The sequence below is a fragment of the Mus musculus genome, chromosome 11 (assembly GCF_000001635.26).
Source record: "Mus musculus strain C57BL/6J chromosome 11, GRCm38.p6 C57BL/6J".
Lineage (NCBI taxonomy): Eukaryota > Metazoa > Chordata > Mammalia > Rodentia > Muridae > Mus > Mus musculus.
Window position 1 is genome coordinate 23003571 of NC_000077.6, and position 24324 is coordinate 23027894.

Genomic DNA, 24324 nt, shown 5'->3' on the forward strand with positions numbered 1-24324 from the left:
ACAGATGTACACTGTGACGCCCAGTTTGTACAGCTCTTGAGATTGAAACCCAGGGCATACTACCAAATGAACCGTCCCCCTATCCTGGTTGGTGGTTTTAGTTTTCAGATTGTGCTCATATAGCTGGGCCCGGAATTGATTGTGTCCTGCAGATTATCTCAGCTCTTGATCCTCCCTTGTCAACCTTAAATGAATGCTGAGATTACAGGTGTGTGCCAGATGTTAGGTCTTTAATTTCCTTTTGCCTATTGTGTTTGTATATTGGGGAGGAATGTACATGATAGGGTACTTGGAAATAAGGCAAACTGGAAACAAATCAGTTTTCTTAACCTTGTGGGTTTCAGGGATCAAACTCAACTTGTCAGGCTATTTTGATTACCTCTAGTTGTATTTTATTTTGTTTTGTTGAAATAGCAGGGTATTGTGGTGTACACCTTTAATCCCAGCACTCAGGCCAGCCAGGGCTAAGAGTCCATGGTGGCAAACCAGGAGACATGAAAGGGTGAGGCTTGGATTTTGAACCACAAACAAAACTGAACTCCAGTGGTGCCAGTCTTTATACTTTGTAAGCCTGCCTACCCTGGTGATATCAGAAGGCCATACTTTATAATCCCCCAAACCACCACCACCTGACTGGTCAGCACTGGGAGACAACGGGAGACATCTCATCCACAGGTACCCTTCCCATAGAGAGCTTCAGAGCATAGTGTGTGTGATTTTACAGTAATACAAAAGAAGCCTGTCATTGCCCATCAGTCCTTCTCCAGAGTGATGCTAGTTGGCATTTCTATAGAGTATTCTGGTTGAAGGGGTGGCCCAGTGGTAGAGATTTATAAGTTCATTTTCATGTTCAGTCTTTCCAGAACCTAAAAAAAAAAAAACCTAAAAAAGCCCATGCAATGTGGCACATTTTACAAAGTCAAAAGGGCTTAGCTTTTTTTTTTACCAGCCAGTGTATTTCATACATAGTCATGCCTCACCATGATTGTAAATTTCAACTTGGCTATCTTAATTCTAACTACTACATACCTATGAGGTTTTAAAGCCTGATAGGTGGTTCTCACATACTTTGACACCTTTGAATAAAGGCCTGGGATTAAGGTGAGCCATAGTTTGGCCTGCACAGTCTGGTGCTTCATTACCTCTATATCACAGAATACAAGAAGTTGAGAAAGTGAATGTTTGAGTCCAGGATCTTGAGAGAAAGATACTTGAATCATCCAGAATTTAGGTTTTTCTCTCATTTTAATTGTTTAAGCTATAAAATTAATTCATTAAAAAGCAATTGAATCAGGTACATCTTAGAAATTTAGGTCAAAATACTATTCTAATCCATATTAATGGATTCTAGGATATTATCCATTACTACTTACGTCTACCTAAATATGTAGCTGTTTTGACAGACTTCTGCTAACCACTGCTTATATGAAATTTGCTTGGTAGAAAACCACTAACTTAATTTGATTTGATATGGGGGTTTATAGCACAATAGCTAACAATCCTAACAACAGCTTTGTTGAAATTAGAATAAAAGCTCGTCCAAGGGAAATTTGCTGAATGAAGTTACCCATCAAACTTAAAGGGGCTAGAAAGATAACGTTTACATTTAAGTGCTATTCTTCAGTTCTTCATTAAGTTTCCAAGTTTTAGAGTTTAAGGTATGGTGTGAAGACTATATCCTCAGAGTAGTAGATTTGCCATTCAGTAAGTTCTGAGACATTATGAGGTGCCCACAGTATGCAAAATTGGAGAGATACTCAGGTGGTCCTCAGTAGATCGATCATATGTGGATCTTGTGCATGGAACCTATCACCACCCAAGGTGAGGGCCTAACACAACTGAGTCAGCAGTTTACAAGGAACCTAGCAAGACAGAACAATTGTGCACCTGTTAAAATGCCTAATCAATGCTGTATAAAATATGACAGGCACTTAAGCTTAAAACCAAAACTGTGCAAGAGCTGCACTTACATTTTTGAAGGGGGTTATTAGAAAGTGGCAGAGGTCATTTTGTGCTCACAGATAAACACTAGGGAAACCAGGAATGTTACCCAGTATTGTCCCCTCAATGGGAGACAAGTGTAACCTATTTTTTTGCCTAGAAGACTGGGAGCAGGCATTGTAATATAGCCCGGAGCCTTTTGCACTACGTAGCCAGGACCACACTGTTCCTCTCCCAGAGGATCAATCTATAGAACCCATCTTGGAAAGTATTATGTTTACAGAGTTTTGATTTAATCACACCTTAAACTTTATTATGCACATGGGCTTGAGTTAATTATCTCCAGGAAAAGTTTGCTGAATTGTGCTGTACTTAAATATGCCTAAAAAAAAAGAAAGAAAAAAAAAATCTACCTAGTGTCCGATTCCTAAAGTGTGAACCAACACTGACTTCTGAGTCCTGTTGAAATGAACTGCTTTCTTACCTCCTCCAATGTTGCTCTGCTGGCCATGGTTGCAGATGGCTCTGCAATACCAGACATTGTCTTCTCATTAGACTATTTTTAGTTGTGGGTATGCGTTTTGTATTTTAGCTTCATTGAACTACATGCAGTACTCTTCTGAGGAAATGACAAAGGGGAGATTAATATTTCTCACGTTCACTAAAACTTGTCAAATTGTTTGCTTTGGAACATAAAGTTTTAATAAAGGATGCCAGGGTCTCAATCTCTTTCAAGTTGATAAAATCTACAAGATCCTTCTGGGAAATCTGCATCATCAAAGAACTAAAGCCATGGACCCTTTGTAGAGGGTGGAGCCCCTTAGTTAACTTCCTGAAGGCCCTGCCTCCTAGCACCATCACAGGGATTTTATTTTGGATTTAATTGAGGCATCAGCATTCAGATTACCTAAAGAGATTCCAAGTTCTTGGATGGCAGAACTTGCCTTCATTTTCCTTTTTCACAAATGCCAATTTTCTTGTTCAGATTATTATTTTTTCAGTAACTAGGGATCAAACCTTGAAATCAGCCAATGCAAATGCTAAAAACTTGATAGTTAAGAAACTGATGGAGAAAGAGCTTGAGAGTATGTATCCTCTGTGTTCTTTACAGGCTAACAAGAAGCTAAAGCTTTCAGTAGAATAGTATCCGTGTTTGCAAGAACCTCTCCCAGTACTACTAACAAGCAATTCTAACATCTTTGGTGCTTGCTTCTCATCACACTCAAGTATATACTCAAGTATCAACTGGTATATACGTTTGTTCGTTTTCTCTGTGTATCTGTCCTGTGATTCCATGGGCATTCATTTTTGTCAGAATTCATAATTATTCATTTCACTATCTTGTATATTACAATTTTTTTGTTGTTTTTCAAGACAGCCCTGGCTGTCTTGGAACTCACTCTGTAGACCTCCAAGTCAGAAATCCGCTGGCCTCGGCCTCTGCCTCCCAAGTGCTAAGATTAAAGGCATACGCCACCACTGGCTGGCCTGCAAAAGCACTTTAATGGTGCCATTTTCTTTCAGATCTACCTTTTTTTTAAAAGCTGTGTTAATAGATATCTGCAAATTTAGAATACTGTCAGCCGAAACTTTCCTATTCTATGTACACACTGATGTCCTTCATATCCATTATTTACTATTTCATGTTCCTAAAACCATCCCACTTACAGGGCTTCAGTCTGTCAATAGGTCTTGTTTACACCAAGTCCCATCACAGAACTAGTTGCATGTGGCTGGCAGAAAGTCACTATTCTCTCATTCAGATGGCTATGGATCCCTCCCCACATCTAGCTTTTCAGAACCAACCAGTATCCATCATCAGTTCCGTTGGAAAAGGCAAGCTCAACCGTTTTGAAACAGGAGGCAGGGAAGGTAAGGTGATAGGTGCTTCGCAGAGGGGAACAAGGAAGGGGTGGTAACAACTGCGTCAGAAACAGGTTCTGTGGAAGGTGTGCCGCATAACGTGGAAAGTACTGGAACCTTAGGGTGGGGACAGGGGCGCTAGCTGGGGTTCTAAGTAAAGTGTTATGCTGCAGGTGGCTGAGAGTTCACTGAAAAAGCATCCAAAGTGGCCAAAAACCTGAGGCCGATCAGGAGGTTGGCAGGGCTGAGCTGGGAGGGTGTGGTCCTTGTAGGCTCTCGCCCCCTCTAATCTGCCGCTAAGCTAGCTGCAGAACCGCTAGACAAGCTACCACATCTCACTCACTGGTCTGAGTGACAGACACTTCCTATGTCTAGTGTCTTACTGGTCAGTCGAGAAAAAAGAGGGTGGGACAAATAAGTATTCTCCTTCTGATTGGTCAACCCGCTGGTTCTTGTCAATTAGAGATGAACTGGGTTCTCCGCCATGTTGAATAGCGCGCTGCAAAGCCTGTTCTTTTCTTGGGATGGTCACCCAACACCCGGTCCTTCCTGTCCCTCTGTGCCCTAATATGTTGATCCAGCTAGTTAAAACGCGCTTTCTGCTTTAAGTCCGTATACCGCGAGAAGTTCTCGTTTAGGTAGTTAGACAGAAATAAAGCTAGAAACCAGAGAAAAGCTCAGTCCCTTGCCGGAGACCTGGGTGTCATTCAAGTGAATCAGTAATTGTTCCGGCGCTGGTGAGACTCCCATTGAGCAATTAGCTTGAAGATTGCGTTTTACTTTAGCTTGCTGTGGTAGTCGTTTGTGTAGCTTCAGACAGTTATGCTTCTAGAAACCGCAGGCTTGTATCAGAAACCATCATTAGACACTAGCTGGACTCGGGGTTCGCATTTGTGACAGTGAAAAAGGACGTTGCGTGCGTTATGGTCCGTCGCCACCTCCTGTAGCGTCCCTAGTAACCGAGCCCCTAGTAACCGCTCGCCCCAAGCCAGGATCTGTGAGCTAGGTGGCAGCGCCTGCACGCCGCCCTGGGCGGGCGCGGGCGCTTGGGCTTGGAGGCGGGGCGATGGCTTCGCCGCACCAGGAGGCCAGACTGGCGGCAGCCAGCCTTCTCCTGTCTGCAAATCCCATCACCGGAGCAAGGGTCGCCCAGTACGAAAGCGAAGACTCCTTAGAGTCCTTGGTAGCAGCGGGGTTGGCGGCGGCCATGGAGGAGGAGGAACAGAAGAAAGTGTGGCAGATGCGGGCGTCGGTAATGTGAGAGCCCGGAGGGGTCTGAGGGCTGTCCGATCGTCTCGGGCAGGACGGGTGGAAATGCGGTGTCCTCTGTAGACCCTCCCTGCTCTCTGCCCCAACTAAAGGTTGCTGCAAAACTTTATTGGAGAGTGGTTTTTTTATAGCTATTTCTAGAGTATGCAAAGAACAGAACTCTACTTCCTATTTATTCTCCAGTATATCTTGGGAATAAATAATTTTTTAGTTCTGATTTTTACATTTATTTTTGCCCCCCCCCCCCCCGAAGACAACTGATGTGCCCATAGTTTTCATAAAAGATCAACTTTCAGATGATAAGTTGTACTGACAAGTGTGTTTTATCAGTTTTTGTTAGGAGTGGATTTTAGCAGTCCATTAGCAAACCGTGTTTGAAGTTCAGTGGACAGATGCTCCAGATGTAGAGAAGCATCCAGATAAACAAACCGCCGAAATCCCAGTTCCCTAAAGGGATGATATGGGTGCAGTGAGATCTTTTCACAAAACATTTTCAGTATTATGTCCTGGATGTGTTATATGTTTCTAGCAGAAGGATATATATGGAGGAGGAGATTATACACACACACACATAATCTCTACCTCTGGAAAAGCAACCAGTACTTATAACCACTAAGCCATCTCTCCAGCAATGCTTTTATTCTTTAAAAATTTCATACAGTATATTTTGAATGTAACCACCCCCTCTCCTTCATCTGTTCTATTCATTTTGTGTGTTTGTTTTTAGATTTATGTGTATGAATGTGTGCCTTGGGAGTTACTGAGAGTTGTGAGCTACCATATGGATGCTGGGAATCAAGCCCAGGTCCCCTGCAAGAGCAGCAAGTGCTCTTAACAGTTAAAACATCTTAGCATCCTTTTAAATTTTTGTTTGTTTTCTGAGACATAGCCTGGCTGTTCTGGAACTCACTCTGTGTAGTCCAGGCTGGCCTCAAACACACAGAGCTCTGCCTACCTCTGCTTCCTGAGTTTAAAGGTGTGTAATAAAAACGCCCAGCTTTTATTCACTTTAAAAGCCGGGAACCTTGGACTTAAACCAGCACTCTGCTGGGATAAAGCACCAGGACGGGCACTCGCTCCCTCGACACCCTGTTCCTTAGCAGTGCTGGGGTGGGCCGAAGGGTTTGTGCTTGCTAGGCAAGTGGTGTACCAACAGCTACATCCTCGGCTTTTTTGTTTTATTTTAGACAGTGACTCCTTTGGTCCAGGATTGCCTCAAATTTGCTATTTGTGGCTAAGGATGACCTTAAACTCCTGATCCTCCTGCCTCCACCTTCCAAGTAATGGGATTAAGCGTATGGGGCCCCAGGCCTGGCCTGTAGCAAATGTTTCAAGGTTATGTAGAGTGAAGCAGAGCCTAACCAGCTATGAGGTTCAGAACCCTAGGACTGGTTTATACCTGATAATCATTCAACACAGCCTGTCATAGGTTACAGAAGGTGAAATGCCAGGGAAGGCAAGAGCTTGGACCCGGGTCAGAAGCCGTTTTCTTCTATGTGCTGGGTGATCTTAGGCCGTGATTTCTGTTTCTTTGTCTATAAAAGGACTATAATTGTCTCCGTTTTCCACCTTATTCAGTTGTTATTAAGAACCAAAGGAGAGAATGGGTGTCATTTCTAGAGTAATTTACATAAATTAGTAGTAATTGTAACAACTGCCAGCTTGAACAATTCACTTGGAAATTGATTTATACTTTGGCTTACTACGGCAGAAAGGTCTGTCCTTTGTATAGTTGTACTTATGTTCCAGAGTGCCCTGCTAACTGAAGATTTTTGTTATAAACTGAGTTTGGGTTTCCAACACCCAAATACAAACCCAGTGTGTTGGCTTTTGTCTATAATCCCAGTGCTGGAGAGAGAAGAAACAGGCAGATTCCTGGAATTTGCTGAAAGCCCTACCTCAAAAAATAAAGTGGACAGTGGCTAGGGAATTCAGCTAAGATTGGATGTTAGCCTGGAACCCCTGCTTATCCCCTGCACAAGCTGGGGAACTACATCTGCCCTCCTGCCAACCCCACCCACCTAAAGAAATCTCCACTGTCTGCTTGGAGAATACTCAAGCTAACATGTCAGCGCTCCTTGTCTCTGAGTTTCAGACAGCCTGCCCAAGAGTGCCCATTTGGGGGCTCAGTTTTTGACCATGCATGGACACAATCCCAGCTCCTAGCTAGCATGGCAGCACTCCCAACCTAAACTCTACAAGATCCCCTTGCTTTGGCCTGGATCTCTCACACCTGTGAGATCAGTGAGCCCACCTGAGAGCAGCCTCCTAATAAACCTGCCTTTATCTACTTCTAATCTGGTCTAATCTGGTCTGTATCTGTGTCACTGAGGGGACAAAAAGCCTGTCACTGACCTCTGGTGTACACACACACACACACATTCTCTCTCTCTCTCTCTCTCTCTCTCTCTCTCGCACACACACACACACACACATACACATTCTCTCTCTCACACACACATTCTCTCTCTCTCACACACACACACATTCTCTCTCTCACACACACACACATTCTCTCTCTCACACACACACATTCTCACACACACACACATTCTCTCTCACACACACACACATTCTCTCTCTCACATACACACACACACATTCTCTCTCTCTCACACACACACACATTCTCTCTCACACACACACATTCTCTCTCTCTCTCTCTCCCTCTCTCTCTCTCTCTCTCTCTCTCTCTCACACACACACACACGAAAGGTGTGGAGAGAGAACATCAACATTTAGTAGAGACTTAATAGACAAAAGGGATTAAGGATCAGACACCGTGGTAGGACTGGAACAAGGGCCAAGGGGTCCCACATTCACTGAGAAAAACAGTGAGGTGAATGGACAAATGCTTTGTCAGTCCCCTGAAAATGAAGAATAGAGAGTGTGTCCCTAGAGGGGAGTTCTGTAGGTGGAGAGAAGAGCGAGTGTTCCTCTGGTGGTTTCTATTTTCCTAAAGAAATAAAAGGGTTATGAGAGCAGTTGGTGTGTAGGAAGAGCAGAGAAAGACACAGCTGCTGGGGCAGTGGAGTCATTTGCCTAAGGAGCACTAGGTGCTGAGCAGGCCAGGTATCCACTAGATATTGCCCAGGGTCTAATTTAGTATTCATAGTTGCAAGATGTTGTCTATTGTTTTGGGAAGCTGCAGTTACAGTGATACCCACTGAATATATTCTCTTTTTCAAATATCTAATGTTAGATCATTTGGAAGGTGGAGTCAGAACTGTAAGTTTGAGACCACCCTAAAGCACATGGAGTTCCAGACCAGCCTAGACAACATAGCAAGACCTTGTCCATAAATAAATCTTAAACATTATCTGGGTACAATGGCCCACAGCTATAGTCTCAGTACTTGGGAGGCTGAGGTACACATATGCCATTAAACATTGTTGTAAAACACCTTCCTTCCTTCCTTCCTTCCTTCCTTCCTTCCTTCCTTCCTCTTCCTTTGCTTCCTGGCCCTTTTCTTCTTTGGAGTCAGGGTCTCACCGCGTAACTCTGCCTGGCTTGGAGCTCATGGAGTGGGGGAATTATGTAGAAGAGGCTGGCTTCATAGAAATCTGCCAAGCTCTGCCTCCTAAATGTTGAGATTAAAGGTGTGTACCACCATGCCTAGCCCAGAGGATCTCATGTAGCATGCATGTGCTGGCCTCAGACTGGCAATGTAGCTCAGTCTGACCTTGAACTTAGGGTCCTTCTATGTCTGCTTTTTGAGTACTGGAATTACAGACAGGGGCTACCAAGTTCAGCATTGAAAAGAACATAAATTAGTAAAAGCTCCAGAATGTCAGATAAACTTTGTAGACTACAATACAAACAGTTCCTTATGGTGCTGACACAAGGTAAGCCTCAGGTGCTGGGAGAGCTGATACATCTGTAAGTGGGTCAGGCCACTCTCGGGAAGATTAGCTTCTTCTGTAGTGGCACTCACAACACGGAAAGCTTAGTATCAAGGGGGAGGACAGGACCAGCATTGCACATTGTGTTTTGCAAACCGGACAGTCTTGGGGCAGGGGGCGAAGGTGAAGCGAGAATTGGGAGTTATTTCCTAGCCATTCATCTGTTTTAGGTTAAAATACAAGCAAACTAGGAGGGCCTATTTGGAAAGTTCCGCTCGTATTAACAGTGGACTGGGCACTGTGCATCCTCAAGTGTGAGTGTCGCTCACCAGGCCCGCTCTTTCATGCTGCTCCTTTTTCCTACAGTTCTTCCAGGTCAGAGACTTGCTGGTTTTAGTATAGATAATGGAGATAGGACCTTTGAAGAGATTTTTCTAGGAGAACGAATGAGCCCGCGGATATTCTGCCTGAAAGTTGCTCCCTATTTTAGCTAGAGGACATATAAATATAAAACACTGACAGGTTCACGGCCTGGTTTTAGATTTTTCATTTATGTTGGATTGTAGGTCTTTTCCCTAATACTCTGTAATCCCAGTGCAGCCCTTCAGTGACCTCCAACCCTTGCAAAGGAAACGCCTGCTATTTTCCTTTGGTGAAAACTTACATAGTTTCAAACTTATACCTTCTTTCATTCCACAAATATTTACCAGACATGTTTTCTTAGCCAGGTACCTTTCTAGAAGCTGGGGACACAAAAGCACAAAGCAAACAAGCTCTGCCTTTGAGCTGACTCTCCTGTCTGGGCAGGCCTGGGTATGCATGTGACCAGGATGGGGTAGATGGTTGGGAAGCAGAGGAGGACTCATGGTATGTTGGGAGAGTTGTTATTTCAGAAAGGATAGTCAACAAAGACTCTCTTGAGGTGGCATTTGAATGAGGAGTGAGCAAGTGTCCTGGGCAAGCTCTGGGTCACCAGCATCCTCAAGAGATGGAGCAAATCAAAGGCAGAGACCTTGGGAACTCTGATCATTCTTCTGTTTGTTTGTTTTCGAGGTTGGGTTTCTCTGTGTAACCTCGGCTGTCCAGGAACTCATTCCATAAACCAGGCTGGCCTGGAACTCAGTGATCTGCCAGCTTCTGCCTCCCAAGTGTGGGGATTAAGGTTGGTGACCTATGGCTCTCTCTCTCTCTCTTTCTCTTGTTTAAGGTTTATGTGTATTTACTGGGAGGTGGGTTGTCTATGTGGATCTGTGTGAGTTGGTCATGCTGTGTTGTACCCTTGGAGGCCAGAAGAGGGTGCTGCAATCTCTGCAGCTGGGATTATGGAGCTGTGAGCCACTGTATGTATGCTGAGAACTGAATCTGGTTCCTCTGCAAAGGCAGTGAAATAAAAATTCTTCTAAGTGCCTTGTGTGGCATACAGTAAATAGTTCTTTGGTCCTGTGTGTTGTTAAGTTTCTATGTATCAGTTCTATTAAAGAAAAGTTGTTTTCTTTCACTTGTTTCCTTGAAGTTGTCCCAAATGGGACGATATCAGACGGGTCTTCTTCCAAGAGCAACAAAGGCCTCAGGCTAGACAGTGGTTAAGAGTACTTGATGTTCTTGCAGAGAACTGGAATTTGGTTGCCAGGACCCGCACTGGATAATTTAAAACTACCCATAATTCCAGCTCCAGGGGATTGAACACCTACTTCTGGATTCCGTGGGCACCTGCACTCACCCATACACATGTATGCACAAAGTTTAAAAAATACATATCTATCCATTTATCCATCCATCCATCCATCCCATCCTTTCCCCATGTGAAGAAAAACCCATAGCCTGGTACATGACAGGCAAACACCTGACAACTGAGATACTTCTCCAGCTCAAATCATTGTTCACAATGGACTCTTCTGAATTTTCCCATTGGAAAGGCTAAACAGTCTTATTTTCTGAGATTATATTATTATAAATCTAACTTGGACATACTCTTGTTTGGTTTCGAGTATGTTTAAGGTGGTAGGCTATACTTAAACCATGGTTGGTGGCCCTTTATGCATAGCATCATACATAATCTAAAATTTGTCAACTGAGAACATTAAAAATTATATTTATAAAGAAAGTGAGGGGTTTGGGGTGTGTTATATGTATGTTTAGGTGCACATACCTGTGTGTATGTATATATATATATATATATATATATATATACACGCACAGAGACCAGAGAACAACTTCTATGCTGTGGCACTCTTCAGTGCTGTTGTTTGCTGTTATCTGAGGAAGGCTCTCACTGATTAGGCTTCAGGGACCCTTCTGTTCCCACCTCCCCAGTGCTGGGATTACAATCTTATGTCACCATGTCTAGCTTTGGTTTTGTTTTTTTTTTAAACGTGGGTTCTAGGAATTGAACTCAGCTTTTTATGCTTCCATAGCAAACACTTGAGCAATTAAACAATTTCTCCAGCTCTAGAAAGTGAGGTTTTTCTCTCCTTAATTGAGTCAGTTAGAAGAAGAGAAAGATGAGTAGTGGGGGAGAGGAAGCCCAATCAGAAGCTCCAGTGTGGAGTCTCCAGCCACACATCACTCCATGCTCTCTTCTCGTGCCCTAAGTGTCTGCCACCTGTGGACGTTACTCTTCTTGCTGCCCACAGCAGCGACTCTCCTCTGCCCTCTCCTGTGTCCTTTTCCCCTCCAAGATCATCCCAACTGGGCTCCCAGGAGAGCCACTGAGGACTTTGTCCCTGGGCCCCATTCCTGCTCCCTGTCCACCGCACATCATCAAAGCCCCAAGGCAGGAGCTGGGCACAGAAGCAGCAGCCGCTCGTCTCTCAGCAAAAAAAGTGCACACCTCAGCAGAGGCCTCCTGGAGAGATGCTTGTAGCTGAGCTCCATTCTGCCTTGTGCAGTAGTTAGTGACATCACATGAATGTTTTCTGTCAGTTACCTAGGAATCTGATCATTATGAAATGGATGAGAGCCAGTCATGGTGGCAGGCACACACCTTTGATTCCAGTGATTAGGAGGCAGAGGCAGGCAGATCACTAGTTCGGAGCTAGCCTGGTCTACATACGGAGTTAGAGGCCAGCCTAGGCTACATAGTGAGACGTCTGTAAGAATCAGCATTTGGATCAGTGTCAATTTGTTATTTAATTCCAAACAGCAGATAACAGGGTTCTCTTCACATCAGGCAGGTTGTCACAACTTTTCTGGGAAGGATGAAGAGGTGGCATTCGAGAGCACTATGAACTTCTCTGATATTTACCACTCTGATGAAGAGTATTTCAGGAAACTCAAAGACCTGAAGGCTGTCCATGAAGAAACCATGTCAAAATTAGAGAAAATGTACCAGGACAAGCTAAATATAAAAGACATCCAGGCGGGGTTCATCAGGGATGGGATCAGCGATTCGTCTTCGAGGTAAGTCCCTTCTAGATAAGTTTGTCATTGTCATTTGTGAGCTGAACTAAGATAAATGCCCCGTCGAAGTGTGGAAGACAGTATCCCACAGTATTTGCTTCTAAATAGTCCTTCCTATTGATGATATATAAAGGTGGGCTTTTATTCACAATGTTTAATGGCTTATCATTTTACTAGGTTCCCTCTTGCTTTGAGGGTCATTTGGTGGCCATCTGTTTGTTTTTATTGCCATTTTAAGTGTGTTTTGCTTGTGTGTATGTCTACACCACTTGTGTACCTGGTGTCCATAGAGAATTGTGAACTGCCATATGGGTGCTGGGAATCAAACCTGTGTCCCTGGAAGAGCAGCGGGTGCTCTTATCCTCTGAGCCATCTCTCCAGTCCTTTCATCTGTGTTTTTCTGATTTACTTATGCTTACAGATATGCATCAAAATATTTAGGCTGGCCCAATTTTGAAACATGATCTTATACTCTCTACAGCCCAGGATGGCTGAGAACATGCCTTTGTTGAGGGAGTTTTGGCTTCTCTGCTTTGTGCTCCCGGCTGGTCACAGGCACCCACCCACCCAACAGCTCTGTCAGAATCACAGATGAAAGATACACACACACACAAACTTATTTTTAAATGCTTTATTGGCTCTGTGGCTAGACACTTTTGTGCTTTCTGCGGCTAGCATGCCCTACCTTCACTCCTAGCTCAACACCTCTGAATCTTCCCTCAGCTTAGTTGCTCTTCTGTGAAGTCCATTGGTCTTGCTGCCCAAGACACTTTTAGGCTGCCTTTCTGTGGGCCATTTTCCTTTTCCTACATTTTGGAAGATCTCCCCTACAGTTCTGAGTCTGTTCTGCCTCTCCCAAGTCTCTAGATCTCTTCTTCCTGCTCTCTCCTCTCTTCCTAGCCTGTGGGAACCTGGAAGTCTCACCTCTTTCTTTCTGCCCAGCCATTGGCCACTGGCATCTTTATTGATAGGTCAAAAACCAATTGGGAGCAAGGCCCTTCAGTGTCAGCACACACAGATTCCTATTAAATCAAAGCATCAGAACTACTCCTACAGGCCCCAAACTCTGGGCACTCCTCCTGCCTCAGCCTCTCAAATACTGAGAATACAAGCATGAGCCATCATGGTTTTCTTTTTTTGAGACAGGGTCTCATGTAGTCCAGGCTAGTCTCCAACTTGCAATGTAGCTGAAAGAAAGATGAAATTTCAAGACCTGTAAGTCATATAAAGTACTCAGAAATTTCTGGTTGTTTGTGAGCCTAGAGGCTGCCTGGGGCTGAGAAAAAAGAAAAACAAACCTGGTTATGCCCCGTAGTTAAAACATTCCTGGGAACAGCTTGACCATAAAGATAAAGAGAAATGTGAGGACATAACAGGGTTATCTGAACTGAGTCAACAACTCACAGAACTCTGACACCCTGCACGTACATGTAATTTTTCTGCTGATGTTTGAATAAGCCAATAGTGTGTCGCTATGCTGAATTCTATGCTGAATTCCCCACCCCTAAGTCCCTTACCCCACAAACACCCCTAGCTCTCGAGCCTCGTGGTTGAATCCACTGCTTCCTGCGTGAGATATGTTTCGACCCGGAGCTCCATCATTAAACTGCCTCATGTGTTTACAACAGGAGGGATTCTCGTGTTTCTTTGGGTGCTCTCTCACTCCCGAGACTAGAGTGGGGGTCCCTGAAAGGGGGTCTTACATAGCCAAGGATGTCCTTGAGCTCCTGATCCTCTCACTTCCACTTCCTAGATGATGGGATTACTTGCAACCATGCTTTGCTTGAGCTGGGCCTTTTGTTCTTGTTTGACATAAGGTCTCTCTGGTGTAGATCTGGCTGTCCAGGAACTCACTATGTAAATATTGAGGCTGGCCTTGGATTCACAGAGATCAAGCTGGCTCTGCCTGCGTAGTGTTGTGGTAAATCTCCAACCACTATAAGCCCATTTAAGGAAAACACAACTTTGTTGCAGTGAATCTCCAAACCCAGTAAGTCCATTCAAGGAAAACACAACTCAGTTGTATATTTATAAACTGCACACCTATACTGGGCAGACATGCCTCTACAACACTTTCTTCCCCAGCCATGAAATCCCTACTCCTTGCAGTTTCTCCAGGCCATTCGCTTCTACTCCATCTTCCTTCCAACATCTACAACCCTGTTCTCCTCTGTCCTCCATCTTCTTCAACTCCTCCTCCTCCCTCCTCTTCCTTTCTTGCTCCGAAACCCACTTCCTCATTTTCACCCAGCGATTGGCTACTTGTCATCTTTCTTAGCCAATCAGATGATTAAGGGAAATTCCCCTACAGCGGAGTGCTAAGATTAAAGGTGTGTGCCACCATGCCCAGCCAGTCTTTTTTAAAGAATGAAAATTAAAGTTTATTTTAAAAAATTAAAAGATGAGCTCATTAAAGATGCAAGGTTTTGACTTCTGGGGTTTTTTGTTCTGTTTTGTCATTTGTGTTTTTTGTTTGTTTGTTTTTTAGATTTATGTATTATGTATGCAGTGGCCTGCCTGTATGTATGCCTGCAGGCCAGAAGAGGGCACCAGATCTCATTTTAGATGGTTGTGAGCCACCATTTGGTTGCTGGGAATTGAACTCAGGACCTCAGGAAAAGCAGCCAGTGCTATTAACCTCTGAGCCATCTCTCCAGCCCTTGATTTCTGTTTTTAAAAGCAATCTAGCATCAACGCTCTTTTCTAATGTGGCCCTGCTTCCTTTGAAACTGTAAGCTGACTGTACATTGTCTGTGTGTCAGAGCTGTTTGAGCTCTGACATCCCCAAGAAGGTCACAGACTTTGATCTCATTTGAGGGCTTTTACCCTGCCTTTGACCTTTCAGTTCTCCAATAAGAGACACAACTTTTGTTATTTACAATTAGCCTTTATCAGCACCAGAGCTGGGCAGATATTACCCTCTATGCTATTAGAATCTACTTTCCTATCTATGACGCCGAGTTATTACTTGCTGTGTTCCATCTGGGCTGCTCCCAGCTCCAACTGGCCAGCCTTCAGGGCCAGGACTCTAAGGTTCCGAGCCCACGGCGTCTTCTCTCTCCTACCATCCTCTCAGTCTCTTCTCTCTCCTACCATCCTCTCAGTCTCTTCTCTCTCCTACCATCCTCTCAGTCTCTTCTCCACCCCAACCAGGTTACCTAAAACCCACCTCCCTCTAATCCCTCCAGTAATTGGCTGTAGCCAATTTTGTTTAAACAATAGTTTTAAATCGAGAAACAAGGTTTGCACAACAAAAATTTGTAAATGTGAGAATTCCCTTGGCGGCCTAGACCTTCAGGTACAGAATTTAGCATTACAATACATGACAACAGACCAAGCCTCAAAAGTAGACATGCAATACGACATGACACTCCAGTGTCTCTGAAACAGAAGAAGTGGTGATCATGCTCAGGGGCTGGTGTCAACAAAGGTGTCATACATAAGTATGATTTTCCCCCTCCAATTAAAGCTAGGAATCAAATCCTCAGTGCCTAAGAGATGGGCTCTCATTATGTTGCTTAGGCTAGCCTTGAACCCCCATATCCTTCCAGTCTTGGTTTCTATTAGCATGCACTAGCATGCCCAACTGAGTTCAAACTGGAGAAAAATAAGAGGCAGAGTGGATAGAGGAAGCAAGGAGTGGCCTTCAGGACAGCAGCAGGCATGGTGGAGAAAGGAGTCAGGTGAGAACACTTCTAGAATGATAACTAGGCTAGGGAGGGGAAAGACTGCTGGCTAAGCAGGGGCCAGTACTGATTGACAAGTAGTTCAGACTTTGTAGCAAAGATGAAAGTGTTAGGTAGGAGTAACATGGTCAGACATGGTCAAGATGGTGACTCTGGGAAGCACAGAGGAGATGAATAAAAGTAAGACAGGAGAAGCAGTTCAGAAGACAGAAGAGACTCAAGTTCCTTCTCTGAAAAGTGAGAGTGTATTAGATAATTCATAGTCATCTTTCAGCTCTATTCTAACGAAAAATGATATTGTCACGACCCTTAGACAGCTACTCCCTTCTGGCTGACTATACCTTAATACTAGAAAATCTGTAATTACAGTAATTTTAACATTTGGCCACATAAAATTGGAAGTGCACCCTAATTATTCTTCTTCCCTAGTTCTGCATCGGAAAAGAGCTGCTCACATCCTGCCTTGTCAGTGACCTCACTTTCAGAGCCTGACCTAGACGGGTCGTCCTCCTTGTCCACAACTACTGATGAGGGGTTGCCCGACCTAGAGGAAAAGACTCCCGGGGAAAGCAGCGCAATGGTCCATGCCCAGGAGCTCATAAACAACATGTGGAACGACTTTTCTGTTGAAGATTATATTCAGTATGACTCAGACTCCCGAACAGCTAAGAAAAAAAGGAAGAAAGCTAAATCCTTGACACCCAAGATTACAGTGCCTGTACCCTTTGAAATGACGGTAAGAGAGCAGAATCGGAGAGAGAAGGCCTTGAGTGCTCGGTCAGATCTGGAAACAAAGCTGCTCAAGAGGGACGAGGACGATGCAGAGTGTAAGAAGAAATTCCGAGCCAATCCCGTTCCTTCCTGCGTGCTCCTTCCCCTTTATGAGGATCTAGTCAAGCAGAGTGAGGAGCGCCGGAAGAAGGCCCGGGAGAGGAACAGAGCTGCGCTCCTGGCCTCCCTGAAGCCCTTTAAGTTCATTGCGAGGGAGGAACAGAAGCAAGCAGTCCGCGAGAAGAAGCTGAGAGACCTTTTTAGGGCTAAAAGGAAAACGAATCAGTTTAAAGCCAAACCTGTGCCTCGTTTTATTTACAGGCCAGCTGCGAGTGACAAGCCAAAGGAAGAAGAGCTCTATGGGGACAGCAGGATGCTGCCAAAGGTCAGAGATCTGTTACAGAATTCGCCTTGGCCCAGTCGGTCAGCTTGCAGACGTTTCAGGGACCCCAGAAGTCCTGCAAAGCCCAGGGGTAAACACAGGCGTAGGTGCCTGAGGCGTGATGGAGACTTAGAAAAATGGAAGGAGCCCTTCTCTGAATACAGCTTTCTGAAATGCCCAATGCTTTGTGAAGAGTGTTGTCTTCACGAATCCCCTTGTGACTCTGATAAAAGACAGAAACTCTTGGCAGACATCAGAGCAGATGAAGAAATTTTGAGAGAAACACGCAGGCCGGGTCGGTCTCCTAGGCGCAAGTCACCGGGAAGAAGCTCGAACCCAAAGCCCAGGCCTCATGAATGCAGCCCACCGATGCCCACCGCGTCTTCCCGAGGGCGGGAGCAAGCCATCAGGTAAGGCCTCAGGACGGTCACTCCCTGCCACATGGTTGCTGAACTGGCATAAAACCCTATGGGTTTTACCCTGGTAAATCTGGATTTACTAAATTATCTGGAAGGTATTGTATGACATGGTAGAAAATCGTTTGCTAAGAACGTTCTTCTAAGAGACAAATGTGATTTCCTTGGGGATGATAGGTAGATAAGCTTACACCATCAGCCTTGCTTGGATTTCCAAGGTCACAATTAAGATTTTGGTCAAAAGGTGGCTTTTTTTTTTTTCCAGCCTTTGAATTATGCCCTGTTAAGTCTTTGCTGGACAACTTCCTCCTTGGCTTAAAGTGCATTAATTAAGCCTTAGTTTGTTGCCCTCAGGAAATCCCTTGAGGAAAAGAAAATGTTGGAAGAAGAGAGAAATCGGATCCTAACTAAACAGAAGCAAAGAATGAAAGACTTGCAGAAACTGCTGGCAACCCGGGTTAAGGCTTATGGCTCCCACCAGAGCTTGTCTCAGATAGTTAAAGCCAGGGTGAAGGAGCTCAGGTACCACGGAAGAGCCTGGGAACGCCAACATCAGCTGCCAAACTCCCTTTCCTTCCCTTTCCTTTCCTTTCCTTCCCTTTCCTTTCCTTTCCTTTCCTTTCCTTTCCTTTCCTTTCCTTTCCTTTCCTTTCCTTTCCTTTCCTTTCCTTTCCTCCTGCTTAACTAGTGGATACCTAGATATGAAAATACTATGGCATCTTAATTTATGGATTTAAATAATCTTTGGCTGTTCCTACTCAACTGTTACATATATGCACACATATACATCTTATAATGACAGTCAGTGTATTTACTTACCTCCATAGCGAGAACCATGAGACCATGTGGAACAGAAATGGCTTTGTTATGGTCATAGTTAGTAATTGCTTAAAAACCAGCACAAAACCTTATTTATGCAAGTGTGTTCTTATTTATAAATTATGTAAATATTTGGCATATATACATGCATTGCATACATACATTATACATACATACATATGTACATTATACATCTGGTGCTGGGGGCTGGGCATGTGAGGACCAAAGCCAGGATCTTGTACACAGACTGGCTGATCTGGATAAGTCAGGGAGTTCTGTTCGAAGTTTGTACCAAATACAACAGTTTGAGTGGATGCATGGTGGGTACATGCTGCCCCTCATGACTGATAGCAGCCACAGAACACCTACAGTCCTTTACAGAATACTACTAGAATTCTATAAAGCAGAGTCTGAAAACCAGCATTCCAAACATTGCACATAAAAATGGTCATGCTTAAGCAAGAAAAGGCCCTCCAAAGCTGGGTAAGTAATATGACTTATTAACTTTTAAGATCCAAATACGTACATCTATTTTATCACTGAGCCTTCCTTTACAGTATAGGATCAGCCCACTAATAGAGCCGAGTTTGATGAACTTGAGCAAAAAATTCCTTAGGAATACAGTATTTGCCTGTAGGAAGTTGAATACCAACTTACTTTGAGTAAGCATAATTTTTGTAAAGTATAATTATTTTCCGTACCCATGAAACTCTCTTGTCTTGGTTGCTTCTAGTATATCTTATACAGAGGAAAACAAAACAAAACAAAACAAAACAAAACAAAACAAAAAAACAGTGAAGTTTAATTCATTGTGGGATCTGGTCCAGAGGATGAGCACAGCGAGGTTCATGCTTTTGGCTCTGCCCTCAGTTGCTACATTCTCATGAGCCCCACTTTCTCTCTTACCTACTCCCACTTAATTAATGTTGCCACTGCCCACTAGGTGATCTCATTTAGGGAAAGAAGAAAAGCAGGGTCTTTTTATTTTGGTGTTTGAAACAAGGTTTCTCTGTGTACCCTGGGCTGCCCTAAGAACTAGCTCTGTAGGCCAGGCTCGTCCCACACTGGGATATCTGCCTGCTTCTGCCCCAGAGTTTTGGGACTAAAGGTTTGTGCCACAACTGACCAGTTTCAGGGTCTTGTTTTTGAAAGAATATTTTTTAAGATACCCATTTGGACCAGACTTTCTTGCTTTTGTATACTTTTATATAAAACACTTTTTCAGGCAAGACTGAAGTCTTTTTGCCTTGAAGACTTTGGAAATCAAAATGACCAGACCATTCCCAGGGCAGTACACTGTGTTTCTTCAAAACCTGGGCTTTTTATTCTGGATTTATGAAAATCTTGCCAGTCTAGAAAAGGAACTGGGCTGAGCTGTGCTCTCACTTCCTGGTTTGTCTTCTGAGGTGAATGTCCTAGGAGAGCTTCCGTAGCTGACCTTTAAAATGCCACTCTCTTTATCTGGTTCTAGAAGGAGTGAAAAGGCCAGGATGAGAGAATATTGGCAAGAACTGGAGGAACAAGAGGAAAAACTGCAGAAGAGGCCGATGTTGTTTGAAAGAGTCACCCAGGTTGTGTTTATTGGTTAGGGCCATCACCAGCTTTCTGTTTCTCAGTACTTCTGGCCTCCACCTTTGTGCTCCGTCTTACGGTGTCCTACAGTTGCCAAGACATGATGTTTCTGGGGCGGCTTCATCCAGTCCACCAAGAAAGTAATTTCACTTAAGATGTGACAACGCTTGTAGCTCAATAAAGAACATGTCACTAACCCCATGTACCTCAAGACATTCCTGACACGGTTTGCTTTAGAGTCTGGTCTTTTTAGTCAGATTCTGTTGAGGCTTCGGGATATCATGGGGAGGTCTTTATGAATTCAACCACTGGGTGTATGACCATTGTATGCAACATAGTGAGACCGTCTCTTAAAAGCACTTTAAATTGGGTATTTCGTTAGTTACTTAGTTAGATTACTTGTGTGTGAGTGTTTTGTGTAGGCACCATGTGCATTTCTACCCACAGACATCAGAGGTATTGGATACCGTAGAACTATAGTTGTGAGCTACCATGTGAGTGCTGGGAATTGAACCTAAGCCCTCTATAGAAATAAGTGCTCTTAACTACTGAGCCATCTCAAGGCCTAAAAGCATTAAAAAACCAAAGCAAATCTCTCTGCTTCACCATCCTCCTTAGCACGGTCCTTCCTCCCGTGGAGGCCTTTCACTCCCAAGTTCAATGGTGATCTCAAGGGGGTCTCATGATTAACCTCCCCAGTCGTATTGCCTCAGGATGGGGGTGGGTAATCATATCACAGATGGAAAGACTCAAGTTCAAAGGAGGTGAGTAGTGAGGTGTATGGTTAGTAAATGGTAAAGCTAGGATCAGAACCCACGCTGATCTGCTTCCCTTAATCCTTTCACAAAAGAGGAACTTGTAAGCCACAGAGCAGTATATAAGGCCCCTCCGTGCTTTGTGTCAACCTTGATTTTTGAGACTTGGTCTCAAGATTCTCAGCCCCAAACTCCTGCATAGCCAAGGTGAACTTGTTTGTAACTCCTGCCTTTACCTTCTAAGTGCAGTGCAGGAGTTATTGGTGTGTGCCACCACAACTGGTTTTAAGTGGTGCTAGGGATGGAATTCTCGAAGCTGGGAATACACCCACATCCGCACCCACCATGCTCCAGCCCCAGCCTCCCTGTGGGCTTCTCAGGCCTTCTCCACTCCCTCTCCCTAGCGCTTTGCCTGCTCATTTGTCTCCCTTACTGTACAAACTTTGAGACACCCTGGCCCTTTAATCAGGCTGTTTTCTGAATACTCTGATGACTGTAGCTTTTTTTTAGCTCCTACTCACACAAACCTTAGCTCACAGTCACTGTCTTGGCCTTCCTCGTGTTCCTTCATGAGCCTTACCCAGGTCTGCCTGTATCCCTCCCACCAAGGTATGGGGATTATCTGCAATGTCTCTCTTCCCTATCTGCTAATTGGCTTTAAGGGTGAAGGCTTAATCTTTGAGTTCCCAGCACCTACAATAATGTATGGCTATGGGAGAGCCTAAGAGTTGTGATAAAATTGGCCAGATTAGACTATACATTTTCTTTTCTGGATTAGCCCAAGCTAAGAGCATCATCTTGACACATTAGTTATGAACCCCAGCATAATAGACATGTCTGTCAGCTGTGAATTCCCATGGTTCCTAAGGACCAGAGAGAATGTGGCAAATCAGTGGTGAGCACACTGACAGCAAACTAACCTTGTAGCTAACAGCTTCCTCCCTCTTTTGGCCCTCAAGTTTTCTGTTCTCTTGGAGTATTCTTTCCCCATCACTTGCCGATCTCCACTTAGCAACTGTGAAAAGTAAACCAAAGAACTACTATAGACCAAACCTCGATGATCAAATATCTTTTACCTTGAACGAAGGCATTGATGACCACTTCTGATCTGGTGTTATCTTTTTAAATTTAAAAAAAAAATTTATATGACTACACTGTAACTGTCTACAGACACACAAGAAGAGGGCATTGGATCCCATTACAGATGGTTGTGAGCCACCATGTAGTTGCTGTTGCTGGAAATTAAACTCAGGACCTCTGGAAGAGCAGTCAGTGCTCTTAACCACTGAGCCATCTCTCCTGGCCCCATGCATTATCTTAAAAAGACAAAAGTAATTCTTTTGAGCGGGGCCTTTGATACTAGAAGAGTAGGTATGCCTTCCTCTTGCGGTTCTCTTGACATTACAGCTCCTGCTCTCCCTGGTGAAGGCAAAGGATGAACATCAATGGTCACAGAAGGTTTACCTTCCCGAAAAGTGCAGAATAAGTCAGCATCTAGTGGCCACTATTTTAGTTTTGTTAACATAAATTAGTATATTTTTCCCAAAGTCTCAAGTTTTGCTGTGACTGTTGCTGCTTATTAGCAGCTGTTATTCAATAAATTCTCTTGCAGCTTTGTTCATTGCCCATTTATAAAAGTTAGTTTTGGTCTCCCTGCCTGTTGTGCTGTGATTGGTTACGGGGCAACCATCTTGTCCTTGTTCTTGGACGTCACAGGGTCTATTAACTGAATAGATGTTAAGTTGAGTTCTCTTACTTCATGGCATTAAAAACAAACAAACAAACAAACAGGTCTCATGGAGCCCAGGCTGGCCTCAAACTAGTTATAAAGCTAAAGAAAACCCTGGTCTTCTGATTCTACTGCTGCTTTCTGAGTGCTGGGATTACAGATTTGTATTACTATTCCTGGATTAGGTGGTCATGGGCATTGAACCCAGGACTTCAGACTAGGCAAGCACTCTACCACTTGGTGTACATCCCAGTCCCTCCCAAGTGCTGGGATTAAAGCGCGCGCACTACACAAAACATCTAGGTGAACTGAGAACCAAGAGAGGAATGAGAACTGTGCCGAGAGAGTACAGAGGTGACTAAAGCATCTAAGACAACTCTGAATGGCCTGAGAACAGTACGTCCCGTGCGTGCGTGTGCGTGTGCGTGTGTGTGTGTGTGTGTGTGTGTGTGTGTGTGTGTATACATACTAAAGATCAGTGTTATGTACTTTCCTCAATCACTCATTTGATTTTTGAACCTAGAGCCTGTGAGGGTACCCAAATGTACTGGTGTATGCCTTTAATCACAGCACTTGGGAGGGACTGGCAGGTGGATCTCTATGAGTTCAAGGCTAGCCTGGTCCACATAGGATCAGGACTACCCAGTGAAACCCTGTCTCACTTGAATTGTTTAAAAATTATTGTTATTGACAGTGGTGCAGTTTAACAGAAGTTTTAAGTTGTGTGTCTTTTTCAGTCTCCCAGAGTATCCTGGAGGACATGGTATTAGCTCTTACAGCTAATCTTTGCTATTTTAGCTTCTCCTGCAGAACTCTAGATCAAGCAATTGTGCTTTCCTGTTTTCTTAATTGAGCATTGATTGAGCACGGTATCACACATTGCATACAGGATAATATTGGTACACCAGAACTGGGCTGTGAACCTTGGAGATTCATAAGGAATTCTTGGCCTCAGATCTCTTGTAAGATCCACTCAGAGGAGCTAAGATTGGGCCAAAGTCAAGACAGCAAGCAGAAAACTTGGTCATGATGTAGATACCTAAAGCTGGTGGACTCCAGGCTGACTTATAGAAACTGTGCCTTCCCCCCAACCCCCTCACAGGACCTCCCTGGCTTTGTGGAACAGGCTATCTGCCTCACCACCCAAGTGCTGCTGGGATTGAAGCCTTTTTGGGGGGTCGGGGGAAGATTGTTGGTTTTTCTGTGGTATTAAAGATTTACACAGAGGCCCAAGCATGCCTGTATAAATGTTCTACCAATGAGCTACAGCCCTTTCTAAATGCTCCACCAGTGAGCCCTTAATTAGCTACAGCTACAAAAGGACCACTGAAATTCCTGTGGACCAAGAAGTGACATTCAAGGGATTTAAACTCAGCTCTAAATATCCAATTTTTCGTCCATGAAGTAAAGATAACAATACTGCTGATTTTATTTTTGATGGGCTGATATCATGGCATGTAAGACCAAGAACTACATTAGGTACATAAAGGAGCCATCTGGCACTCTATTGTGGTCCTGCCTTCTGATCTGTAGTCAGACACACGACCTTTGTTTGTTTGTTTTTGTGTTTGTTTTTAGACAGATCTTGCTGTAAACCCCTGCTGGCTGGTCTGGAACTCATTATGTAGGCCAGGCTAGCCTTGAAATTGTGCTAATCCTCCCCCAGCCTTGGCCCCTTCATTACTGGGACCACATCACATGCAGATACTTAATCAGTTTCCTTATTGTTCTTTGTGGAGTGTTCTTTATGCATTCTTTTTTTTTTTAGTTTACTATTTTTTATTAGATATTTTTTAATATACATTTCAAATGCTATCCCGAAAGGTCCCTATATCCTCCCCCTGCCCTGCTCCCCTACCCACCTACTCCCACTTCTTGGC

The 24324-nt window shown here is 44.0% G+C and overlaps 1 protein-coding gene across 24 annotated transcripts in view; it reads left to right on the forward strand.

Annotated features, from left to right (window-relative positions):
* Positions 1-3150: 3150 nt before the first annotated feature.
* Fam161a (family with sequence similarity 161, member A) overlaps positions 3151-24324 on the forward strand; it is a 39023-nt gene continuing 17849 nt past the window's right edge. For 2 of the 24 annotated variants that reach the window (XR_001780067.2, XM_011243761.3), the window contains exons 1-3: positions 4288-5056; positions 12085-12314; positions 16430-17563. Coding sequence is in view for 20 of the 24 variants with exons in the window: in XM_011243761.3 (XP_011242063.1) it covers positions 4871-5056; positions 12085-12314; positions 16430-17563 (1550 nt within the window). In the remaining 4 variants the exon portion in view is untranslated. The other 22 variants (XR_003949517.1, XM_006514832.2, XM_017314799.2 and 19 more) reach the window with 22 other exon arrangements.